General features: G+C 43.2%; 1 protein-coding gene across 2 annotated transcripts in view; it reads left to right on the top strand.

The window, feature by feature from the left end:
• Positions 1-24,954, top strand: part of GPA33 (glycoprotein A33) — a 50,685-nt gene that overhangs the window by 21,751 nt on the left and 3,980 nt on the right. For both annotated transcript variants that reach the window (XM_043877369.1, XM_043877368.1), the window contains exons 3-4: positions 1,047-1,263; positions 9,943-10,095. In XM_043877369.1, the coding sequence (XP_043733304.1) occupies positions 1,047-1,263; positions 9,943-10,095 (370 nt within the window). The remainder of the gene's footprint in view (positions 1-1,046; positions 1,264-9,942; positions 10,096-24,954) is intronic.

The raw sequence follows: 24,954 nt of genomic DNA, 5'->3' as shown, positions 1-24,954 counted from the left end.
GGCTTGGAGAATTTTGAGCTTTACTTTGCTAGCGTGTGAGATGAGTGCAATTGTGCGGTAGTTTGAACATTCTTTGGCATTGCCTTTCTTTGGGACTGAAATGAAAACTGACCTTTTCCAGTCCTGTGGCCATTGCCAAGTTTTCCAAATTTGCTGGCATATTGAGTGCAGCATTTTAACAGCAGCATCTTTTACTATTTGAAATAGCTCAACTGGAATTCTATCACCTCCACTAGATTTGTTTGTAGTGATGCTTCTTAAGGTCCATTTGGCTTTGCATTCCAGGATGTCTGGCTCTAGGTGAGTGATCACACCATCATGGTTACCTGGGTCATGAAGGTCTTTTTTGTATAGTTCTTCCGTGTATTCTTGCCACCTCTTCTTATTATCTTCTCCTTCTGTTAGGCCCATACCATTTCCGTCCTTTATTGTACCCATCTTTGCATGAAATGTTCCCTTGGTATCCCTAATTTTCTTGAAGAGATCACTAGTCTTTCCCATTCTGTTGTTTTCCTCTAATATTTTGCTCAAGATCATACAACTACTATGTGGCAGAGCTGGGATTTGAATTGAGGCAGTCTGGTTCAAAAGTAGTGATCTTAGCTAGTACCATGTTTTATTTGATAAATGATGAATATATTGATGAATAAACAAATTCCAAAGGTAAGAGTCAAATAAATAAAGGGGGTTGCAAGCCATGGATGACTGCCCAACACAATGCTTGAACATCTTATATACTCAATAAATACTGGTTGACTGAAGGTTTGAGAGCAGACAATGAACTAAAATGGAGTAAGTAAGAGGTGCCATAGGTTACAAGAAGTGAAAGCCTCTGATGTGAAGTGCCTACCTGCCCCAGGATTTAGTGCTATAGATCACAAGAGGAATCCATGAATGGGCCCCACATGTAGAGCTCTTTGTTCTGCAGGGTCGGCTTGTCAGTACATCTGGGCCTGGGGACAGTGGGTGAGGGTAGACAGGACAGTCTGCAGCATCGTGCCAGGGCCTTAAGCTGAAGACCAAGTGGTATTTCTTCTTCCTTCCAGGAAGGGGTGCTCATCTGGAGATTTTCGACCAAAGAGTATATCTATGGTGAACTTTATCAGAATCGTGCTAGAGTGTCAAACAATGCTGAGCGGTCAGATGCCTCCATCACCATTGACCAGTTGACCATGGATGACAATGGCACCTATGAGTGCTCCGTCTCGCTGCTGTCAGATCTGGGTGGCGTCTCCAAGTCACGTGTCCATCTCTTGGTCCTTGGTGAGTGTCTCCTCCTTCCTGGGATGATAGGAAGAGGCTGGGGAGGGTGGGGTGTGAGGAGGAGGCACCCTGGTGGCAAGATAAAACTGGAAGCAATGCCTGATGAAGAGCTAAGACTTCTCCCCTCATCTGGTCTGTCCGGAGGCTTGGGGGTCTGCTTCTCCCCCTGGAACCAAATACGATTCTCTCCGGGCATACAGCTCCCCAGGACAGAGGTCAAGGCTGATTTGGAGTGGTCCCTGGGGGTCAGCCCTGGAGATTCTGTCCATGCACCATCCAGTGCTCTTTCCTTCACACTAGCTCCTCTCTTTTTCACGGAAAACTTACTAAAAAGAAGAAAAATGGAAATCCTAGATCCTACTGGAAAGATTCTCACTGCCTTGCCGTGAAGCTGAGGGCCAAATCATGACTCTTACATGTCAGGCATCTTTTCCAGCTCTAAATTCAGCTAATCAGTAGAAGTCCTTCACACCACCATCTCCCCAGCCCTTGGCTCTAACACACCATTCATCAGGTTTTATTGTTTCTGAAATATATCCCACAATAACATTCTTTTTACACAAATAGCTTGTTATTGAAGTTTATAAATTTGGAATGATTGGAACAATCACCTACTTTTAGAATCTTCATTGACCTGACTCAACGTCAAACAGTTGTTGGAAAAACTTCAGTGAGCTGGCCTGTGTCTACTCTAAGAAATGATCCCCACACTGGTGGGTAGCAATACTTTTTAGCCATACTTTAAACCAAAGAAATGGATCATGTTCCTCAATTTTACCCCCTTTACACTACATAGTGGGATTTTATTTTTAATTGCATAAGGTGGCTGCCTGGGTTTTTGAATCATTGTAGTGAGTTAAACAATAAAGACCTGAATAAAGAATAACCATCTCCTCCTTGCACCCTCGTGCTAACAAGGTGGCCAAGGCCACTTTGAATGCACTTGTGTGCATTCTTCTAGATTCCTCTCCAAGTCTTTTCAAGACACACACACACACACACACACACATTTCATTTTTCTTTCTTTCCTTTTCTTAAAAAAAGAGATCATATTATAAAGGTTTTTTGTAACTTTCTTTTTCTTAATGTTTCATGTAAATTTCTCCAGATCATTACATACAAATATACCTATTAATATAATATATTCCCTTGCATGAATGTACTATGATTATTCCAGTGGCCCATACTGATGAGCATTCTCAAGCTGTTTCCATTCTTCTGTACAAACAATATATATGTATGTATATGTGTATATATATATATGTATGTATATGTATATACATATATATGTATATGCATATTCTTTTACTGTGTTATCTTTGTTTCTGTTGGATAGATTCTTAAAAGCAGGATTTCTATTTGCTCAACATCATTAGGCATCAAGGAAAAAAAATTTAAAAAGAAGGATTTCTAGATCAAAGACTTTGCCTTCATTAAAAGTTACTCCATACTGGCAAATTACTTTCTCCCAAGCAACTTACTATTGCCATGAACATTATGTGATCATGCTTATTTTCCTATATTCTTACCAGAATTGAATGTTAACAATCTTCTTAATTTTCCTGTGAAAGTTGCTCAGTCATGTTCAACTCTTTGTGACCCCATGGAATTCCATGGAATTCTCCAGGCCAGAATACTGGAGTGGGTAGCCTTTGCCTTCTCCAGGGTTCTTCCCAACCCAGGGATTGAACCCAGGTCTCCCACATTGCAGGCAGATTCTTTACCAGTTGAGCCACAAGGGAAGCTTATTTTTTTTTTATAAATTTTGTTAATTGACTAGGTGAAAAAAAAAAATCTGTTCAGTTCAAGTTTCACATCCATGTAAAGTCACTTCAGTTGTGTCTGACTCTCTGCGACCTTTTGGACCATAGCCCACCAGGCTCCTCTGTTCACGGGACTCTCCAGGCAAGAATACTGGAGTGGGTTGCCATACCCTGCTCCAGGGATCCTCCCAGCCCAGGGGCCCAACTCTCACCTGTTATGTCTTCTGCCTTGGCAGGCAGGTTCTTTACCACTAGCACCACCTAGGAAGCCTGGATAAGCTTCACATCTCTCCTGAACTTGCCGCTGACCCCCTAAGGTGAGGAGACCAGCAGTGGATTAAAGGCTGGGTCTGTTTCCTTATTCTCCTTGTTCCCTTCCTCCCACTCTCACCTCTGTGACTCTGAGGTCATGGCCAAGTGTTAAAGGGGAAAGCAAAGCCGTGACCACCTAGCCAGGCCCCTTACCGTCCTCTCTTGCTATCCCGTGATCCCAATCAGAGCAGACATCCCACTGCTGCCTCTTCTGTGGGGTGCGTGAGAGGGTTCTCAGCACTGGCCCCACCAAGGGACCCACCTGACACAAGTATTTTGCACACCTGCAGGCCAGATTTTCACATCTTTCACCCTTTCCCACCTTCCCCTGATTATGGTAACTTGCTCTTACTCTTCACTGTCCACTCTGGGCTCCCCTTGACCCAGCCAACAGCTCTCTGGGGCCAAATCCTTTCAGTGTGACAAGAACACACCTCCATCCTTATTCTGCTAAAGCCTGCACCTGGAAAGGCAGTTCCTTCTCACTGCTGCATGCTCTCCTCGCCTTGCCACTGCAGTCTGCTCCAGCCAGCTTCTCTGAACAAGTGCTAGGACCTGAATGTGCCCCCAGATGGTTCCTCAGATACCCAAGGACATCTATACAGCCCTTCCATCATCACGTTCCAGGAGTAGGCTGCAGGAACTTTCTGACTCTTTATAAGCCTCAGCGACAAGTGAGAGGTGCCAGTTCCCGACAGTAGAAAACCGCTATCTCCACATGGTATTCTCGTGGTTCCTCCCTGGCTGGGAACGAAATGCGGGGAAATGCCTCCTTACCTTCCACCAAGAGAAGGAGGAGAGATGCTCATGGTCCCTATTTCTGACAATCTTCTTTAAAGAAATCTCTCTGATGAATCTCTAGTCTTCTCTTAAATGGGAAGCAGGAGGGTAACTGATAATTGGAAAATTCACTACTGGGAAGGTCACTCCTCTCCTTAGCACTGAGGATACTAACCATTCAGAGCCTCAACCTGAAGATTTTAGTGGACATTCTGAGACACAGGAGAAGTACCCCCCCTCCATATCCTATTGATGTCTTTTGCTCTGGATTTGGGGACTCTTGTCTTGTACAAGATCTCCCACGCCACCTTTGGGGTTATAAAAATGAACTTAATGTTCTTTTCTTATGTCTGTAAGTCTCGTTTTTTTACCCTTAGATCTTTGTTTCATCAGGAATTTATTTTTGAACATAGGATACTAAGGGTCTTTGTTTTTTTCCAAATGGATAGCCAATTACATCAACATCATTTATTACACCAAAGAAACAATTATTTTCCCACTGGAATGCCAGGTTTGTCACAAGTTAAATTGTTACATATACACAGCTGTTTTTTACTCCTTATTTCATTTATTCTCCTATGCCAATATCACATTGTTGTGATTATAGTATGTCTGTAGTCCGTGTGGAGATACAAACACACATGCACACATACATATTTAGTTATCAGTATTTGTGTGCATGGCTTTTAAAATCTGGCACTGTGTAATATCTTCTCTTATTAAACTTTTCCAAATCAGTTTTACACATTTATTCTTTCATGTTAATATTAAAATCACATTGTTATGTTTAAAAAAAGTTGGTTGGAATTATATTCAATTTACATATTAATTTGCCATGGAATGACATTTTAATGATATCAGGAAAATGATATATCAGCTTTTCTGACCTATATTGACGAATCTATAATGACTGGGTTCCAGGCTTTCTGTGGCCAAATAAAGACTAATGTGCTTACTTAGTTGTGTAAGGGGAGGGCAGGAAACTGTACCCATTCCATGTAACCAAATACCCAATCTCTGTGTCCTCCTGCTCTGCAAACCAAGGGGATCCTCTTAAATGGAGGGAAAACTACCATCAAATTGCAATGACCTTTGCCTGTATCAGTCAGTTCAGTCGCTCAGTCATGTCCAACTCTTTGTGACCCCATGGACTGCAGCACACCAGGCTTCCCTGTCCATCACCAACTCCCAGAGCTTACTCAAACTCATGTCCATCAACTCAGTGATGCCATCCAACCATCTCATCCTCTGTCATCCCCTTCTTCTCCTGCCTTCAATCTTTCCTAGCACCAGGGTCTTTTGAGATGAATCAGTTCTTCGCATCAGATGACCAAAGTACTGGAGTTCAGCTTCAGCATCAGTCCTTCCAATGAACACCCAGGACTCATCTCCTTTAGGATGGACTGGTTGGATCTCCTTGCTGTCCAAGGGACTCTCAAGAGTCTTCTCCAGCACCACAGTTCAAAAGCATCAGTTCTTCAGCGCTTAGCTTTCTTTATAGTCCAACTCTCACATCCATACATGACCACTGGAAAAACCATAGACTTGACTAGATGGACCTTTGTTGGCAAAGTAATGTCTCTGCTTTTTAATATGCTGTCTAGGTTGGTCATAGCTTTCCTTCCAAAGAGTAAGCGTCTTTTAATTAGATAACACCAAGTTCACAGTCATAACAACTATCCTTTTTTGAGCGTCTGTTGGCTATGTGCCAGGCATCTCAGTAAGTCCTGTATGGATATGATCTCATTTCCTCTTTGCAATACATCTGTGAAAGTGGGTATTAACATTCATATTTGATAGAAGGGAACACTGAGACCCAAGCGGTTAAATGACCACTAGAAAGTGTCCAAGCTTTGGTGGAAACAGGGCTGCTCAATCCCTTCACCGTTCCCAACCATCAAGCCTTCCAATTCCGGGTGATTCCCAAACTCTTCAACGCTGACAGCTTTTCAGCATACCCTCTCTTTCACTCCATGGCAGATGTAAGCTTGCCAGTTACGTTTTATGGTGTCATTGCATTAACTTGTGCCTTGCCCTTCCTGTACCCGTGCCAAGGAAAGAAGGTTGGAGAGGCAGAGCAGTGCGAGCCATGGGTGTGCCCACTGTCCACAGGACATGCCCACCTTGGAAGCATCACTCACTGAAAACTGAGGTTCTGTAGCTGCTCTTCCACATCGAAGGTCTTAACCTAGGTCTGGGACACTGAAGCCCCACAGCCCTCTGAGTACATGGATATTTACTTCATGGGGAGCTTTCATGGGGAGCTTTGATGGTCTTAGAGCTGTAGGAACACCTCCCCTCATCTCCTGGACAAGGCTGACACCGTCACATTTTGTTATCTTACGGCATTTTTACAGCGGTGTTTCAGTTGACCCAGACGAGGTGGAGTGCCATGATGTGTCTTTCTACTGGCTCTGTGGAATCAAGAGTCTGCCCGTTTGTGAAGGGCTCCTCATGTCAAACTCTCTAATGCACCAGACTGTTAGAAAGAAGCCTGCTTCTGCTCTGCTGTCCTGTTCTTGTTCTCCCGCTACAAGGACCTTAGTCCTAACACAAATAAACAAATAGCTGTGTTTGGTGACCCCTTGCCTCTTAAAAAAATACTAATTTAAAGAAAGGTGGAACAAAAAAAGACAAACATTCACCTACATCTTTGGGTTTTATTTCTCCATGTTTTCTTCCAGCTCCTATCCACATACTTATTTCCGTACATAACTGAATTTGTAACCTAACCACAGGAACTTCTCTCTTTTCATTTCATTACCTGCTGTCTTGGCACTTGCTGTTCTTTAAGCTTCATGCCACTTCAGCAAGGGAATGCTGAGTCCTCTGTCCTAGAACTGGACACTGTTTCCAATTTAAGCTATTATAATTAATGCTGCATTAAACCGTTTTGTGTTCACAGCGCTTAATTTTATCTGCATTATCTCCCGAGAGAGATATTACCCAGCCAGGGAAAGGAGCATTTTCCTCCAGTTCCTCTTCTGCACTGTCTGCCCTCCCTCACCGCCTCCCCTTATCCTGGTTCACCCCCAGCTGAGTCCCTCACTCTGCTCCCCCCTGGTCCTTCTCCGGCTGATTCTGGCTTCTCTGGCTTCCGTATTTAACAGCTTTGGTTTTCTGGTAGCAAGCTGGTTTCAGGCAGGGCAGCGGGCCGGGCCCGACTCAAGTGAGAATGTCCGGATTTCCACCCCCTCCTCTCTTAGGACCAGCTGCACTTTAAGAGATGAATTAGTTGAACTCCAAGGGCAAAGACTACAAATTTAATCTGAGATTATGAAACTCGGTGAAAAGACTGTTATGCTTTAAAAAGAAAGATAATTGGTGCTATATGTTAAGTAAACCCAGGAAAAAAGATTTTTACAAGTTTTATTTCCAAACGGCTTGCTGCTGGGCTGATTTTAGGCAGAAAAGCTTTTGAATTATATGGGGTTGTCCACTCAGGCTGCGTGACCTCACAGTAAACTGAGGCGAGCACGGAGCTTCCGGAAGGAGGGGAACCGTCTTGGTCACCAAGGGGCAGTCACCTGGCCCGGGGACCCGGGGCCTGGCGCCGCCGGGCTGGACCGGTCGTCTTCCCGGCCTCTGGCGCCCCCTGACGTCTGCAGCGGGAGTCGCAGGCCTTGGAGAGGCCTGGACCCGCTCCCTCCCATCACTCCGCCCTCTATAAATATTCAGGTATAATCTACAATCTATTTAGGAGCTGGGACGCGCCATCTGAGAAACCAAGATCTACGAGAGTCCTACATCCCCCTTCAGCGGGTGGAAGGGCTGTTTGAACTAGATCTGTATGATTCTAGGTCCTAGTTGTTCTTGATGGTGAGGGCTGCGGAGGGCAGTTTTGGGGAGGGGCTGGACAGGGTGAGGCCTGGGGGTGCGTAGGGTGAGCTGAGGTGGGAAAGCAGTTTGAGGGCTGCGGCTTAGGGCCTGGGGAAACGACCCTAACACATTCCTTCATAGGGTGGGTCTCCTAGGAAGTGGTTAGTCCCTTGTTTGCCGTTATTTCTACTGCTGCCTCTAGGGTGGATTAGGGATTTGTTTTTAATAATTTTCCCTCAGCAAACCGTGGCATAAGAAAGCTAGTCACTGGATATGTTCAGCATATTCTGGCTACTAGTCATGAACCCTTAGCATGGCTCTGAGTCAATGAGAGACTTCGAAGATGGTATTGTGTTTGTGGCCAGTCTCTTTTGTGGGATAAAAGGTTAGGATCCTGTTAAAGGAGTACCTGGGAAGCAAGGATGAGAGTTTTTACTGGTAGGGAGGGATGTTCCTGGACCTCTAGAGAGCTCAAGAGATAAAACTTGGCTCAGGAACAGCTCTGACCAGAGCCAGTCTCCTCAGAAGTGATGCTCACTTTCTCTGTCCTGCAGATACCTGCTGGCTGGGCCAGCAGGGAGGGCAGAGGGCTGTTTGTGAGAGTAGCGGTGGGTAGCAGCCTTTTCTTCCCCAGGCTGCTTCAGTCTCTGGGGTCTGGGCATGGATACCTGAGTCCTGTTCTTGAACCTAGGGCCTTTTAGGTTTAGGGTGGCAATGGGAAATGCCTTTGATTTGCCCCATGCTGCTCCACGCCTGACTGCCCCTCACCAAGACAACAGGAAATGAGGGGGCACACCCAGCAACCACCTGCCTTTGTCGGAGAGCAAATACCAGAGCAAATGTGAGGCTAGAGGGGAGAAGCGCATCCTGGATAGCTTCTCCCAGCAGCTCTGGGCCAAGCAGAGATGGGAATTCACCCTCCACGCCCTGTGACTATGCACCTGTGCAGTCTGAATTGTGGAAAGGGCAGCATTCTTTACTGGGGCGAGCAAACCATCCAAGGGGGGCATATAAAGAAGCAAGCAGAATGGACAGACGTGCCCCTGGGGAAGTCAGCAGTAGTACTTTCCGCTGGGTGTCCTCTTCTTCTCCTCAAGAAGGGCACTACCTGAAGTCTTGCCTCAGGGCCTTTGCACAGGCTGCTCCCTCCAGCTGGAGCGCCGCTCCCTCTCTTTCTCCAGCCCCTCCCACCACCTCCACTGCGGCTTCATGATTGGGTCATGCTTTTGTCATGCCTTTCCTGTCCCAGCATTGTTGCGTCCTGCCTGGTCATTGCTTTTTTTTTTTCCCCCACTGGATTCCTTAAACACAAAAACTCACACACTATGTCTCCATGCATGTCTCCATGCTTTTTTTTTTTTTTTTTTTTTGCCCCCACTGGATTCCTTAAACACAAAAACTCACACACTCATCTCCATGCCCAGCAGAGTCAGGAATACAGTATTTTTGTAGAACAAACCACTGTACACAGTGGTATGGTAATTTACAGTGTTGAGTGAACGGCTTGAGGGCTTCAGGAGTTCTAAGAGGTCAGGTTAGGCTTGTGCGTTGAGGGTGGCCTGTTAGTTTCCGCCACCTTCTATCTGCGGGCTTCTTTTTTGTGTGTGTCTGCTCCTTTCTGTCCCCTCCATCTCCACAGCCCTCTTTCTCTGCCCTGCACATAATCCCACTGCCGCCAGGGGTCTCTTCCATCACCCAGTCACTTGTGGTCATTCCATTTCATCAGCAAAGCACAGGAAGAGGGTACTGCTTAACTGAAGGGAACATTCCTAAGAAGTTAGCATTGAAGGGTTTCAGGGAGAGAGGTTTTCACTGAAACCAAGGGTAGGCAAACTACAGCCAAATCCAGCCTGCAGACTGTTTTCTCAGGCGAGTGAGCTAAGCAAGGTTTTTACATTTCTCTGCCTGTGAACAAACAAGGCAGTGCATGTGTGTCTGGGGCGAGGGAGCGGCTGTCACCAAGCCCCAACCCATTCACGGCTTCCCTTCGGCTCTCCCCACACAGTGCCGCCCTCCAAGCCAGACTGCAGCATCCAGGGAGAGACCGTCATTGGGAACGACATCCAGCTGACCTGCCAGTCAAAGGAGGGCTCCCCAGCCCCTCAGTACAGCTGGAAGAGCTACAATGTCCTGCACCAAGAGCGTCAAGTCACACCAGGTAAAAAGGTCTGCAAGGAAGGCCAGCCCCCCACATCGAGGTGCCGCTGGTGTGGTTAGCATTGCCAGAGGAGACCCTGGGCTGACCAGTCAGATGCCCCTGAAGGTTGCCCTTCCCCCCTGCATTTTGCACTGGATTATCTCGGACCATCTCTCTAAGCAGCATTTTTCTCATAATAGTGCCTACCTCATAGGTTATTGTGACAGATAGTTACATCGTGCATGTTAACTTGTTTTCTTTATTCCCCATAACTGAATTCTCTCAAGCAAGCATGTAGCAGTAACCAGTCGCTGCACAGGCACTGGTGGGATTTTAGTTTTGATTATGATTATGTCCTAAAGTATACATTTAAGTCCTCTGGTCTAACTCTGTGGCTCCACTTAAGGGCGGAGAAGTTTCTATTTCCATCCCTTATCTAGGCAGATACATCTCGGACTGCTCTGCTTCCCACCCCCAAACTCAACCCCATTGTATGGTCCCCACTACACAACTGGGTCTGCTATGAGATTCCCACATTCTCAGGGAAGGAAATGGTAGAGTCTGCTGTGGTTGCCAGGAGACTGGTTTTGTACCAGGCAGTTTAGTATTTGACCTTTCGATCAGGAAACAAACTGGAAAGAAAAAAGGAGCTGTATAAACATCCCGCTGCCATTACCTTGGAGTCGACTAGTGTGGGAAAACCCCAGTGGAATCCCTGGGCCCTGTTTCCACCAGCTGCTTAGCCAGCTGCACCCACCACTGCTGAAGATCAAGAAAGACAGGGTCTGGGAAGTCCCATTGGATTAACTTCTGGGAAGACTTTCTGTCCAGTGTGGGCAGAAAGGAAGTGGGTGGTGGAGCAGTGGGTACAGACAACAGGTCTGAGGAGATGAGATGGGAGAGCAAGTCCCTCCAAGTGAGGGCACAGATAGGGACTCCTGCCAAATGAGGGGAACTTGAGCACTCTACCATTAGTTTGGGGGTAAAACAAGAACTTCTGGAAAGTTAAAGAAAAAAAAAAAGAATTAGTAGAACCCAATCTATTGAACATAAAATAGAAGATGTATTATGGATTTCAACAAGCTTCTGGATTTGTTTACATATTTCTGGCTGGCAAGTTTTTCTTGAGTGTGTCCAAACTGGTTGGCAGCTCTCCTCTGGCTGTATGACCTCCTGCCTCCGGGCTGTGAACAGCCCAGGGATTCCATAGATGGTCACAGGCCAGCCACAGACACCGGTTGACCTGACCTTCCAGCAGAGTGTGTAGAGCAGAGGGTTGCATGAGTGCATGCTCAGTCACTCAATTAACTTTTTGTGACCCCATGGACTGTAGCCCACCAGAGTCCTCTGTCCATGGGATTTTCCAGGCAAGAATACTGGAGTGGGTTGCCATTTCCTTCTCCAGGGGATCTTCCTGATCCAGGGACCAAACCTCTGTCTCTTACCTCTCCTGCATTGGCAGGCAGATTCTTTACCACTGACCCACCTGTCAGTGAAGCTAGCAGAGGGTAACAAGATGGGAAATGCTGCCATAGGTTGTATCCAGTGGTGCTAGAATCCAGAGGGGTCAAAGAAGGTTTCTTCAAGGAGGAGACACTTGAATAGGCAGGAGAGCATGGTGGTTAGGAGCATGCATGGACTTGAATCCTGGCTTGTTAGCTGTGTGACCTTGGCAAGCTAGTCTCTCTTTGCCTTCATTTGTACATCTGTAAAATGGGCACAAAATAGTATTTATTTCATAGGGATATTGTGAAGTTTTTTTTTTTTTTGGCTTCTTTTTGCAGCCTGTGAGATCTTAGTTCCTCAACCAGGGATCAAACCCATGCCCCTTGCATTGGGAGTGTGGAGTTAGGGAAGTCCTATTGTGAAGTTTAAATAAAAGTACATATAAAATACTGAGACCAAGTGCCTGGTAGAATGATTAGCTGTTGTCTGAGCTGGTTCCTTAAGAATAAGTAGGCTAAGTGTGGAGAAAGCTTAGGAACTGTGCCTGCAGGAAGGATGGGAGATACCACTGAAGAGAAGCTGAGATGAGAGATGATGTAGGGCCTGCGTATCGGACTAGGGAGGCTGGCCCCTGCCCTGTAGGATGTGGGGACCCGACTCACAGCTCTCCTGTGAAAGATTCCTCTGCTTGTTAGAAGCCAGAGAGTCTATCATGTCATCTTCTGTGGGTCAATTGAAACCCGTTTCTGACTTTTAAAATATTTTGAAACAATCCACAGTAGGCAATCTGGGGAGCAGAGTTCCTCAACCTTCTACATCTAAAGAGAGAATTCTCAACATTAGAGATTGTTTCCTTTAATTTCGATCAGCGGGAATAAGCCAGCATTAAAAGGACAGGGAATCTGGAATCAACAAATGAGGGTTTGAGTTCTGGCTTCCTCTGTCACTCCTGGCCTCTCAGACTGTTAGTATCTTCATCTGCAAGATTGGGATGATCATTATACAGCCTTCCCCAAAGACTGTGGAGAGTGTAAGAGGCAATCACGTATGTGATACCTCTGAACTTCCTTGTAAACTCTGTCAGTCAGCTGAGTTTCATGCACTGAAGGAGTAGGAATCTGCATAGTAAGGAAGGCAGGAGAAGTGATTCTAGGGGCGGGAGCACTTTAGGGGAGGATGTTCTGAAGGGTGGGCTTCCCAGGTGGTTCAGTGATAAAAGAACCCACCTGCCGATGCAAGAGACACAGGAGACCCAGGTTTGATCCCTGGGTCAGGAAGATCCCCTGGAGGAGGAAGTGGCAGCCTACTCCAGCATTCTTGCCTGGAGAATCCCATGGACAGAGGAGGCGGGCGGGTTGCAGCTCATGGGGTCACACGAGTTGGACACGGCTGGCACAGTGCGCACACACACTCCCACATGCTTTCTGAAGGGTGGGCGTGGACGTTGCTCCCAGCAGCCGGGCTTGTTGAAGGCAGTTTGAGCTTGTTGACAAACCATGGGATCAGGGAGATGGTGGGATAGGGGGCAGAAAAGTCAAACCTTGCCAATTTGACATCAGTGTCTCTTACTGACCTGGGCTGCTCTGGAGGGAAACTGCTCCCTAGCTGCAGCAGAGGCAATGTGGAAACCCTACTGTCCTATGTGTTCCCCTTCTTGACCACGAGGTGTCATTGCAGAAGAAACATTCATTTTGGTCAGACTTCAAGAACTATTGGGTCTTTTCCAGAGGGAAAGGGACTCGGGAGCTCCAAACCAGAATCCAAACAGGTCTTGTGGCAATGTGTGTGCACTGGTTAATCCAAGAGTAGCTTCTAATGTCCATTGTTTGTTTTGAGAAACGGGAAGGAAAGTGCTGACTCTGGCCTAGGCTGCCACATGTTCCCTACCCTAAACAAGGCCAGGAGCTCCAAGCTGGGCTCTGAGAAGTGGGAAGAGCCTGGCAAGAGCCTGGGGCTTTCCACCTTGATCTGTCTGAAATGTGCTGGGTACATTCAACACACAGATTGAGTTTCATGTTCTAAAATAGTGGGACTCTGTTAAGAGCCATACACCCCTGAAACATGTCCAGGTTCATAGAGTATTTCTCAGAATAGCTTTGCGTTCCTTCAAGATGCCTCTTAAAAATATAAAAACCCAATTGGCTTAGAAAATGGGGCCATTAATACCATAACCCCGTGTTAGAGGTGTCCGGTGATGTCAGCACGTCAGAAACTCTAACTCATGCTGAACTTGCTTTGGTCATAAACCCTTTCTTAGTATCATATGTTACTATCACATGTAAACAGTGTTCCAGAAAAATTGCCAAGGTATGAAATTCTAGGATAGAAGGAATAGCATGTTATAGAGAATGAGTAACCAGAGACTATCATGCTGAGTTTCAGGGGATGAAGCTGGAGAAAGTATATATGAAAGGATTGGAAGAAAATAATCTCAAATCAAAGTGCTATTATTTCCAGCTGGTGAGATTATGAACGATTTTTATTTTGTTCTCTGCTCTTCATAGAGGCCTCCTCTGACCCTTCAGATGAGATTAAGATCTGATAGGGCTCCCATTATGAACTCTAATCACTATGTAATCACCATTGCTTTATGTCTGTTCTCCCTTATATACACCAAAGGATAGGGACCCTCTTCATCCTGCTTTGAACTGATGTGATGAGCATAGCAAGATTTTCTAGATTAGACTAAATGGAAGTAATAATTTTATGTCATACATTATTGTATGTTATGTACATATTATTGCAATGAGCATAATGTAAAATATGTATAAGTTTTTATAATGAGCTTCCATTGCTTGTATAATATATCTTTTTCTTTCTTTTAAAAAAAATTTTATTTTATATTGGAGTATAGTTGATTTAAAATGTGTTAGTTTCAGAATGATTCAGTTATACATATACATATATCTATTCTTTTTCAGGTTCTTTTCCCATTTAAGTTACTATGCTATACTGTAGGTTTTTGTTGACTATCTTATATATAGTAGTGTGTATATGCTAATCTCAGCCTCCTAATTTATCCCTTTCCCTGCATTTCCCCTTTGGCAACCATGTTTGTTTTCTAAATCTGTGAGTCTGTTTTGTTTTGTAAATAAGCGCCCCTCATATCATTTTATTAGATTCCACGCATAAGTGGGCTTCCCTTGTGGCTCAGACAGTAAAGCGTCTGCCTAAAATGTGGGAGACCCGATTTCAATCCCTAGGTCGGGAAGATCCCCTGGAGAAGGAAGTGGCAACCCACTCCAGTACTCTTGTCTGGGAAATGCCATGGACGGAGGAGCCTGGTAGGCTACAGTCCATCAGGTCGCAAAGAGTCAGACTTCACTTTCACTTTCTTTCACATATAAGTGATATCACATGATATCTGTCTTTCTCTGATTTATTTCACTTAGTAAGATAATCTCTAAATCCATCTGTGTGGCCACAAATGGCATTATTTCATTCTGTTTTATGGCTGAGCAATTGTATATATGGCATCTGGTCCCATCACCTCATGGGAAATAGATGGGGAAACAGTGGAAACAGTGACAGACTTTATTTTTTAGGGCTCCAAAATCACTGCAGATGGTGACTGCAGCCATGAAATTAAAAGACGCTTACTCCTTGGAAGGAAAGCTATGACCGACCTAGATAGCATATTAAAAAGCAGAGACATTACTTTGCCAACAAAGGTCTGTCTAGTCAAGGCTATGGTTTTTCCAGAGGTCATGTATGGATGTGAGAGTTGGACTGTGAGGAAAGCTGAGCGCCGAAGAATTGATGCTTCTGAACTGTGGTGTTGAAGAAGACTCTTGAGAGTCCCTTGGACTGCAAGGAGATCCAACCAGTCCATCCTAAAGGAGATCAGTCCTGGGTGTTCATTGGAAGGACTGATGCTGAAACTCCAATACTTTGGCCACCTCATGCGAAGAGTTGACTCGTTGGAAAAGACCCTGATGCTGGGAGGGATTGGGGGCAGGAGGAGAAGGGGACGACAGAGGATGAGATGGCTGGATGGCATCATCGACTCGATGGGCATGAGTTTGAGCAAACTTTGGGAGTTTGTGATGGACAGGGAGGCCTGGTGTGCTGCGATTCATGGGGTTGCAAAGAGTCGGACACGACTGAGCGACTGAACTAATTGTATACAGGTACCACTTCTTCATCCATTCGTCTGTTGATGGACATTTAGGCTGTTTTCATGTCTTGGCTGTTGCACATAGTGCGCATAAACACTGGGGTGCATGTATCTCTTTGAAGTATGGCGTTCCCTAGATGTATGCCCAGGAGTGGCATTGCTGGATCATATTGTAGCTCTGTTCTTGAACAGTATTCTGTACTGTTCTCGATAGTGGTTGTACCAATTTACATTCCCACCAATACTGTAGGAGGGTTCCCTTTTTTCCACAACCTCTCAAGCATTTATTGTTTGTAGGATTATTGATGATGACCATTCTGGCCAGATGAGGTGATACCTCTTTGTAGTTTTAATTTGCCTTCCTCTAATAGTTACTGATGTTGAGCATCTTTGAGTTAATGATGTGCTTTTTGGCCATCTGTACGTCTTCTTTAGAGAACTGTTTATTTAGATTTTCTGCACATTTTTTGATTGCATTGTTTGTTATTTTGATATTGAGCTACATGAGCTGTTTATATATTTTGGCAAATAATCCCTTGTTGGTCATGTTGTCCGCAAATATTTTCTCCCATCCTGTGTGTTGTTTTTTCATTTTGTTTATGGTCTCCTTTGCTGTGCAAAGGATTTTAAGTTTAATTAGATCCCATTTTTTAATTTTTATTACTCTATGAGGTGGCTCCAAAAATTGTTACGATGTATGTCATTAAGCGTTCTGCCTATGTTTTTCTCTAAAAGTTGTATACTGCCTGGGTCTTATATTGAGATCTTTCATCCACTTTAAGTTTGTTTTTGTGTGTGGTGTTAGTACGTGCGTGCTAAGTCACTTCAGTCGTGTCCAACTCTTTGCAACCCTGTGGGGACTGTAGCCCACCAGGCTCTTCTGTCCGTGGGATTCTCCAGGCAAGAATACTGGAGTGGGTTGCCATGCCCGCCTCCAGGGGATCTTCCTGACCCAGGGATCGAACCTGCATCTCCTGCGGCTCCTGCATTGCAGGCGGGTTCTTTACCACTGAGCCACCAGGGAAGCCAGGTGTGTGGTGTTGAGAATGTTCTAACTTCGTTCTTCACATGCAGCTGTCCAGGTACCCCAGCACTGCTGATTGAAGAAATCATCTTTTATCCATTGTATTGATATTAATCGTGCCTCCTTTGTTGTAGATGAATTGGCCAAACATGTGTAGGTTTATTTCTGGGCTTTCTCTCCTGTTCCATTGACTTATATTTCTGTTTTTGTGCCAGAACCACACTGATTTGATTATTGTAATTTGTTGTATAGTCTGAAGTCAGGGAACCTGACTCCTCCAGCTCTGCACTTTTTTTCCCCCTCAAGATTTCTTTTGCTATTATAAGTCTTTTGTTTCCATACAAATTTAAAAACTTTTTGTTTTAACTCAGCAAAAAAATGCCATTGGCTTGGATAGTGTTGTCATTTTGATAGTATTGGTTTCTCCAATCCAGGACCAGGGTGTATCTTTCCACCTGTGTCATCTTTGATATCTTTCATCAGTGTCTCATAGTTTTCAGAGTACAGGTTTTTTGTCTCCTTAGGTAGGTTTTTCCTAAGTATTTTATACTTTTTGATGTGATGGTAAATGGAATTGTTTCCTTAATTTCTCCTTCTCATCTTTCATTGTTAGTGCATAGAAGTGTATTTCTGTGTATTAATTTTGCATCTGGCAACTTTACCAAATTCTTTGATGCTATCTAGTCATTTTCTGGTCTCACGTCTTTTCCAATTTGGATTCCTTTTTTTTTTCTTCTCTGATTGCTATGACTAGGACTTCTAAAACTATGTTTGAACAAAGGACATCCTTGTCCTATTTCTGATCTTGGGGAAATGCTTTCAGCTTTTTCATCACTGAGTATAATGTTAGCTGTGGGTTTGTCACACATGGCCTTTATCTTGTTGAGGTAGTTTCCATCCGTCCTACTTTCTGGAGTTCTTTTTAATCATACATAGGTGTTGAATTTTGTCAAAAGCTTTCTATTTTTTCTTTTCTGCATCTATTGAGATGATCATATACTTTTTATTCTTCAATTTGTTAGCACATTATATCACACTAACTTGGTTAATTTGCAGGTATTGAAAAAGCCCTGCATCCATGGGATAAACCCCACTGGATCATGGTATATGATCCTTTTAATGTATTGTTGGATTTGTTTGAGTAGTATTTTGTTGAGGATTTTTGCATCTATATTCATCAGTGATATTGGCCTGTAATTTTCTTTTTTGTAGTATCCTTGTCTTGTTTTGATATCAAGGTGGTGATGGCCTCAAAGAAGGAGTTTGAGAGTGTTCCTTCCTCTGTAATTTTTGCAAGAGTTTCAGAAGGATAGGTGTTAAGTCTTTTCTATATATAAGTGCCAAGTACTAATGGATTGCATAACTGGAACTCTGGTTAACTCTTCTCTAAATGTTAGGTAGATTAGCCTATGAAGCCATCTGGTTCTGGATTTTTATTAGTTGGGAGGTTTTAAATCACAGTTTCAATTTCAGTTCTTGTGATTAGTTCATATTTTGTATTCTTCTAAGTTCAGTCTTGGGAGATTATACCTTTCTAAAATTTGGCCATTTCTTCCAGATTGTCCATTTTATTGGTGTATGGTTGCTTGTAGTAGTCCCTTATGATCCTTTATATTTCTGTGGTGTCCATTGTAACTTTTCCTTTTTCATTTCCAAGTTTATTGATTTGAGTCCTCTCCCTTTTTTTCTTGATGAATCTGGCTAAACATTTATCAATTTTTTTTATCTTCTTAAAGAACCGGCTTTTAGTTTCATTGATATTTTCTACTGTTTTCTTTGTCTCTATTTCATTTCTTTCTGCTCTGATCTTTATGATTTCTTTCCTTCTGATAACTTTGGGTTTTGTCTGTTCTTCTTTCTCTAATTGTTTTAGGTGTAAGTTTAGGTTGTTTATTGGAGATTTTTCTTGTTTTCTGAGGTAAGATTGTATTGCTATAAACTTTCCTCTTAGAACTACTTTTGTTGCATCCCATAGGTTTTGAATCATTACTTTTATATTTTCATTTTCCTGTGGGTATTTAAAAACTTTTATTTGATTTCTTCAGTGATTTATTTGTTGTTTAGTAGCATATTATTTAGCCTCCATGTGTTTGTGTTTTTCAGTATTTGTTTTCTTGTAGTTGATTTCTAATATTTTAGCATTGTAGTCAGAAAAGATGCTTGATATATTTTCAATTTTCTTAAATTTATCAAGACTTGCTTTGTGGCCTAGCATGTGATTTATCCTGAAGAATGTGTACTTAAGAAGAATGTATATTCTGCTGCTTTTGGATGAAATACTCTATAAATATCAGTTAAGTCTATCTGATTTAATGTTTCATTTAATGTCTGTGTTTCTTTATTAATTTTCTTTTTTTAAAAAATCCTTTTGGTCACATCACACAGCATGTGGGATCTTAGTTTCCTGACCAGGGACCAAATCTGTGCCCCCTGCATTGGAAGTGTGGAGTCTTAACCACTGGACCACCAAGGAAGTCTGTCCTTATTCATTTTCTGTCTGTATGATCTGTCCAATGATGTAAGTGGGAGTTAAAGTTCCCACTATTATTGTGTTACTGTCGATTTCTCTTTTTAGGTCAGTTATCATTTGTTTTATATATTGAGGTGTTCCTATGTTGGGTGCATATATAGTTATAATTGTTATATCTTCTTCTTGGATTAATCCTTTGATCATTGCATAATGTCCTTCTTTGTCTCTTATAACAGCCTTTATTTTGAAGTCTACTTTGTCTGATATGAGCCCTGCTACTTCAGATTTTGATTTCCATTTTCATAGAATACCCTTTTTCATACCCTCACTTTCAATTTGTGTGGGTCCCTGGATCTGAAGTGGGTTTCTTCTAGACAGTGTATATATTGAGTCTTGTTTTTGTATCCATTCAGTCAGTCTATATCCCTTGGTTGGAACATTTAATCTATTTATATTTAAGGTAATTATTGATATGTATTTTCTTATTCCCATTTTGTTAATTGTTTTGGGTTTGTTTTTGTAGGGTTTTTTTTCCTCCTTTTTCTTCTGTTTTCTTGCAATTTGATGACAAACTTTAGTGTTATGTTTAGATTCCCTTTTCTTTTTTGTATGTGTATCTATTGTTTATTTTTGGTTTGCAGTTAGCATGAGGTTTCGAAATAACAGTCTATATATATGCAAGATTGTTTTGAGTTCTGGTCTTTTGATTTCAAATGTATATTCCTTATGCTGCATTTGTTCTCTCCTCTTCTCATGATTGCTGGTTACTATATCATATTTGTGTGTGGATAATTTCTTACCTTTACTGTTTATTTGCCTTTACTGATAAGCTTTCCCATTTGTAATTTTCTTGTACCTTTTTCTTTTCCACCTAGAGAAATTCCTTTAGGATTTGTTGTAAAGCTGGTTTGGTTGTACTGAATTGTCTTAGCTTTTGCTGGTCTGTAAAACTTTTGATTTCTCCATTGATTCTGAGCAAGAGCTTTATTGGGTAGAGTATTCTTGGTTGTAAGTTTGCTTCCCCTCCCCTTTTTGTCTTTTAGCCACAACATGCAACATGCAGGATCTTAGTTCCCTGACCAGGAATCAAGCCCATGCCCCTGTATTTGGAGCATGGAGTCTTAAATACTGGACTACAAAACAAGTACTGATTTTTCCCTTTTATCACTTTATATTGTGCCACTCTCTTCTGGCATGCTGAGTTTCTCTTGAAAAATAAGCTGATAACTTTATGGGAATTCCCTTGTGTGTTATTTTTTGCTTTTTCCTGTTGCTTTTAACACTTTTTCTTGGTCTTTAATTTTTGTCAATTTGGTGAATATGTGTTCTTGACATGGTCTTCATTGAGTTTATCATACATAGGACTCTCTGTACTTCCTGGACTTGGGTCAGGTTTCCTTCCCCATGTTAGGGAGTTTTCAGCTTTTGTCTCTTCCAATATTTTCTCAGGGCCCTTCTCCCTCTCTCTTTTCCTCCTGGGACCCCCACAATGTGAACACCGGTGTGTTTAGCGTTGCCCCATAAGTGCTCATTTCTTCTCGCTCTTTTTCTTTATTGTGGTGTGCCACAGTGACTTTCAGCACTCTGCCTTCAAGCTCCCTCACCTGTTGTTCTACCTCATTCACACTATTAATTCCTTCCAGTTTACTTTTCATTTCAGTTACTATATTGTTCAGCTGTTTGTTCTTTATATCTTTTAGCTCTTTGTTTCACCATTTTTGTATCTTCCCCATCTGTGCTTTCATTCTTTTTCTGAGGCCTTGGGTCATCTTTACTATTATTATTCTGGATTCTTTTTTGGGTAGATTTCCTATCTCCACCGTGCTTAATCTTCTTAAGGGGTTTTATCTTGTTTCTTCATCTGGAACACATGCTTCTGGCCGTCACATTTTGTCTAACTTTCTGATCTCCATTTCACAAGCTGCAGGTCTGTAGTTTCTCTTGCTTCTGGTGTCTGCTCCCTTGTTTGTGAGGTTCTCCTAGAGGCTTATGCAAGCTTCCTGGTGGGAGGGACTGGTGCCTGCCCATTGGTGGGTGGAGCTGGGTCTTACCCCTCTGGTGGGCAGAACCATGTAGGTTCTGTGTTTAGAGTTGGTTGTGGGGTCAGGAAGACCTTAGGCAGCCTCTCTGCTGATGGGTGGGGCTGTGTTCCTGCCCTGTCTGTTGTTTGGCCTGAGGCATCCCAGCACTGGAGCTGTTGGGTGGGGCCAGGTCAAAATGGCAGCCTCCAGGAGAGCTCACACCATAGAGTACACCCCCATACCTCTGCCTCCAGTGTTTGTGTCTCCACGGTGGCCACAGCCACCCCCTGCCTTCCCTGGAGATGCTACAAAACCAGCAAATACTTCTGTCTCAGGCTCCTATGAAGTCACTGCTTTTTCCCTGGGTCCCAGTGCACATAAAACCTTGTGTGCACCCTGCAACTCAACAGAGTTGGGTTTCTGTTTTGCAGAGTTCTGTGGAGTTTCTGTGATCAAGCCCTATTGGCCTTCAAAACCAAGTGCTCTGAGGAGTCCCTCACTCAGTGCCAGACCCCCAGGCTGGGCAGCCTGATGTGAGGCTCAGAATTCTCACTTCTGTGAGAGAACCTCTGTGATATAATTATTTACCAGCTTGTGGGTTGCCCATCTGGTGGGTATAGGATTTGATTGGGCGTATTGTGAATGTGCCCTTCCTACCATCTTATTGTGGCTTCCTCTTTGTCTTTGGATGTAGAGTATCTTTCTTGGTGGGTTCTAGTCTTTTTTGTCAGTGGTTGTTTCAGCAGTTAGATATGATTTTGGTATTTTTGTGGGAGGAGTTGAGCTCAAGTCCTTCTACTCTGCCATCCTGTCTCCAACCAGAAGCCAAAGTTCTTTAATAACCATAGATGTGAACATGTGGGTAATCCTTTGGGTGTGTCTTCTCAGACAAATTCACATAAAATATATGTCTGTACTTGGTATTTCCACAGGCACAGCAGCCTAAGATTGGTTTGTTGGTCACCCCATCAAATGTGGAATCTTGTTCACAAAGTTTCTTGGTCAGAGAGGCCTCATTTTGAAAATAAATGATGTGTTTCTATATGATGCTAGCCTTTAAAACCACAGCCTGTTCCTGCAGCCATTCCTGCAAGTGGCAGTGTCCAGAACACCAAGATTCATGTTCTCTTCCATGGGGTGTTTTCTGAGACCACAATGGGGCAATTACTCATAAACTGTGCTTCTTCATCTATGATATGGGAGGTCCTGGCATGGTCTTTCTACTTATCACCCTCTCTGTTCTCTTTTCTGTATTTTTTTTTTTTTAAAGAAAGTTGTCAACTGTTCTTGGGAATTCTAGACCTAAAAATGAATTTTTGTTACTGTTTTGTCATTTCTTATTTTTGTGACCTTGGGGAAGTCACTTAATTTCTCCAAGCCTCCAGTTACCTCTAGGGCATTGGAGATTGAAATAATTGTTCCATCCACAATACAAGATTGTTGGAAAAATCATATTTGAGGAAGTATAGTGAGTAGCACATTCAGGCAAGAATAATTCACACTGAGACACAATCTTGCAACAGAGTAGAGCTGGGCAGGGAAAGAACTGGCCACCAGGGGAACTAGTAAGAGGTAAAGTTGGATTACTGTGAATGGAGGTTTGTGACATTGCACAAGAGACAGGGATCAAGACCATCCCCAAGAAAAAGAAATGCAAAAAAGCAAAATGGCTGACTGAACAGGTCTTACAAATAGCTGTGAAAAGAAGAGAAGCCAAAAGCAAAGAAGAAAAGGAAAGATATACCCATTGGAATGCAGAGTTCCAAAGAATAGCAAGGAGAGATAAGAAAACCTTCCTCAGTGATCAGTGCAAAGAAATAGAGGAAATCAATAGGATGAGAAAGACTAGTGATCTCCTCAAGAAAGTTAGAGATACCAAGGGAACAATTCATGCAAAAATGGGCAAAATAAAGGACAGAAATGATATGGACCTAACAGAAGCAGAAGATATTAAGAAGAGGTGGCAAGAATACACAGAAGAACTGTGCAGAAAAGATCTTAACGACCCAGATAATCACGATGGTGTGATCACTCACCTAGAGCCAGACACCCTGGAATGTAAAGTCAAGTGGGCCTTAAGAAGCATCACTACGAACAGTTAGTGGAGGTGATGGAATTCCAATTGAGCTATTTCAGATCCTAAAAGATGATGCTCTGAAAGTACTACACTCAATATGTCAGAAAATTTGGAAAACTCAGCAGTGACCACAGGACTGGAAAAGGTCAGTTTTCATTCCAATCCCAAAGAAAGACAATGCCAAAGAATGCACAAACTACCACACAATTGCATTCATCCCATTCACTAGTAAAGTAATGTTCAAAATTCTCCAAGCCAGGCTTCAACAGTACGTGAACTGTGAACTTCCAGATGTTCAAGCTGCGTTTTAGAAAAGGCAGAAGAACCAGAGATCAAATTGCCAACATGCGCTGGATCATCCAAAAAGGAAGAGAGTTCCAGAAAAACATCTGCTTTATTGACTATGCCAAAGCCTTTGATTGTGTGGATCACAATAAACTGTGGCAAATTCTGAAAGAGATGGGAATACCAGCCCACCTGACCTGCCTCTTGAGAAATCTGTGTGCAGGTCAGGAAGCAACAGTTAGAACTGGGCATGGAACAACAGACTGGTTCTAACTGTTCTATATTGTCAAGGCTGTATATTGTCACCTTGCTTATTTAATGTATGTATGCAGAGTACATCATGAGAAACACTGGGCTGGAGGAAGCACAAGCTGGAATCAAGATTGTCGGGAGAAATATCAATAACCTCAGATATGCAGATGACACCACCCTTTATGGCAGAAAGTGAAGATGAACTAAAGAGCCTCTCGATGAAAGTGAAAGAGGAGAGTGAAAAAGATGGCTTAAAGCTCAACATTCAGAAAACTAAGATCATGGCATCCGGTCTCATCACTTCATGGCAGATAGATGTGGAAACAGTGGCAGACTTTCTATTTTTGGGCTCCAAAATCACTGCAGATGGTGACTGCAGCCATGAAATTAAAAGACGCTTACTCCTTGGAAGTAAAGTTATGACCAACCTAGACAGCATATTAAATAGCCCAGACATTACTTTGCCAACAAAGGTCCATCTAGTCAAGGCTATGGTTTTTCCAGTAGTTATGTATGGATGTGAGAGTTGGACTATAAAGAAAGCTGAGCACTGAAGCATCAATTGGTGCTTTTGGACTGTGGTGTTGGAGAAGACTTTTGTGAGTCCCTTGGACTGCAAGCAGATCCAACCAGTCCATCCTAAAGGAGATCAGTCCTGGGTGTTCATTGGAAGATCTGATGTTGAAGCTGAAACTCCAATACTTTGGCCACCTGATGTGAAGAGTTGACTCATTTGAAAAGACCCTAATGTTCAGAAAGGTTGAAGGCAGGAGGAGAAGGAGATGACAGAGGATGAGATGGTTGGATGGAATCACCAACTCAATGGACATGAATATGAGTAAACTCCAGGAGTTGGTGATGGACAGGGAGGCCTTGTGTGCTACAGTCCATGGGGTCACAAAAAGTTGGACACGACTGAGCGATTGAACTGAATGGAACTGAAAGCTATATTGTCAAGGCCAGATCTGTAACAACAAGTCCATATTAAGAAACTTGGACTTATTATTGAAGATGAGGGACTGTCTCTGAAATGTCACTCAGATCTTATTTGCAATTTAGAATATTTCCTTCGGAGGGAGTGACAGCAGGGGAGGCTGGCTCTGCAGCAAATTAGAGGACAAAGGTCACTAACTCTTCTCTCATATTAGTGGTTATGGCAGAGCGTCAGTGAGGATGTGTGTGTGTGTG

This window comes from Cervus elaphus, chromosome 20, assembly GCF_910594005.1.
Source record: "Cervus elaphus chromosome 20, mCerEla1.1, whole genome shotgun sequence".
NCBI lineage: Eukaryota > Metazoa > Chordata > Mammalia > Artiodactyla > Cervidae > Cervus > Cervus elaphus.
The sequence above is the reverse complement of the archived record's forward strand: the minus strand, read 5'-3'. Positions and strand labels throughout refer to the sequence as shown.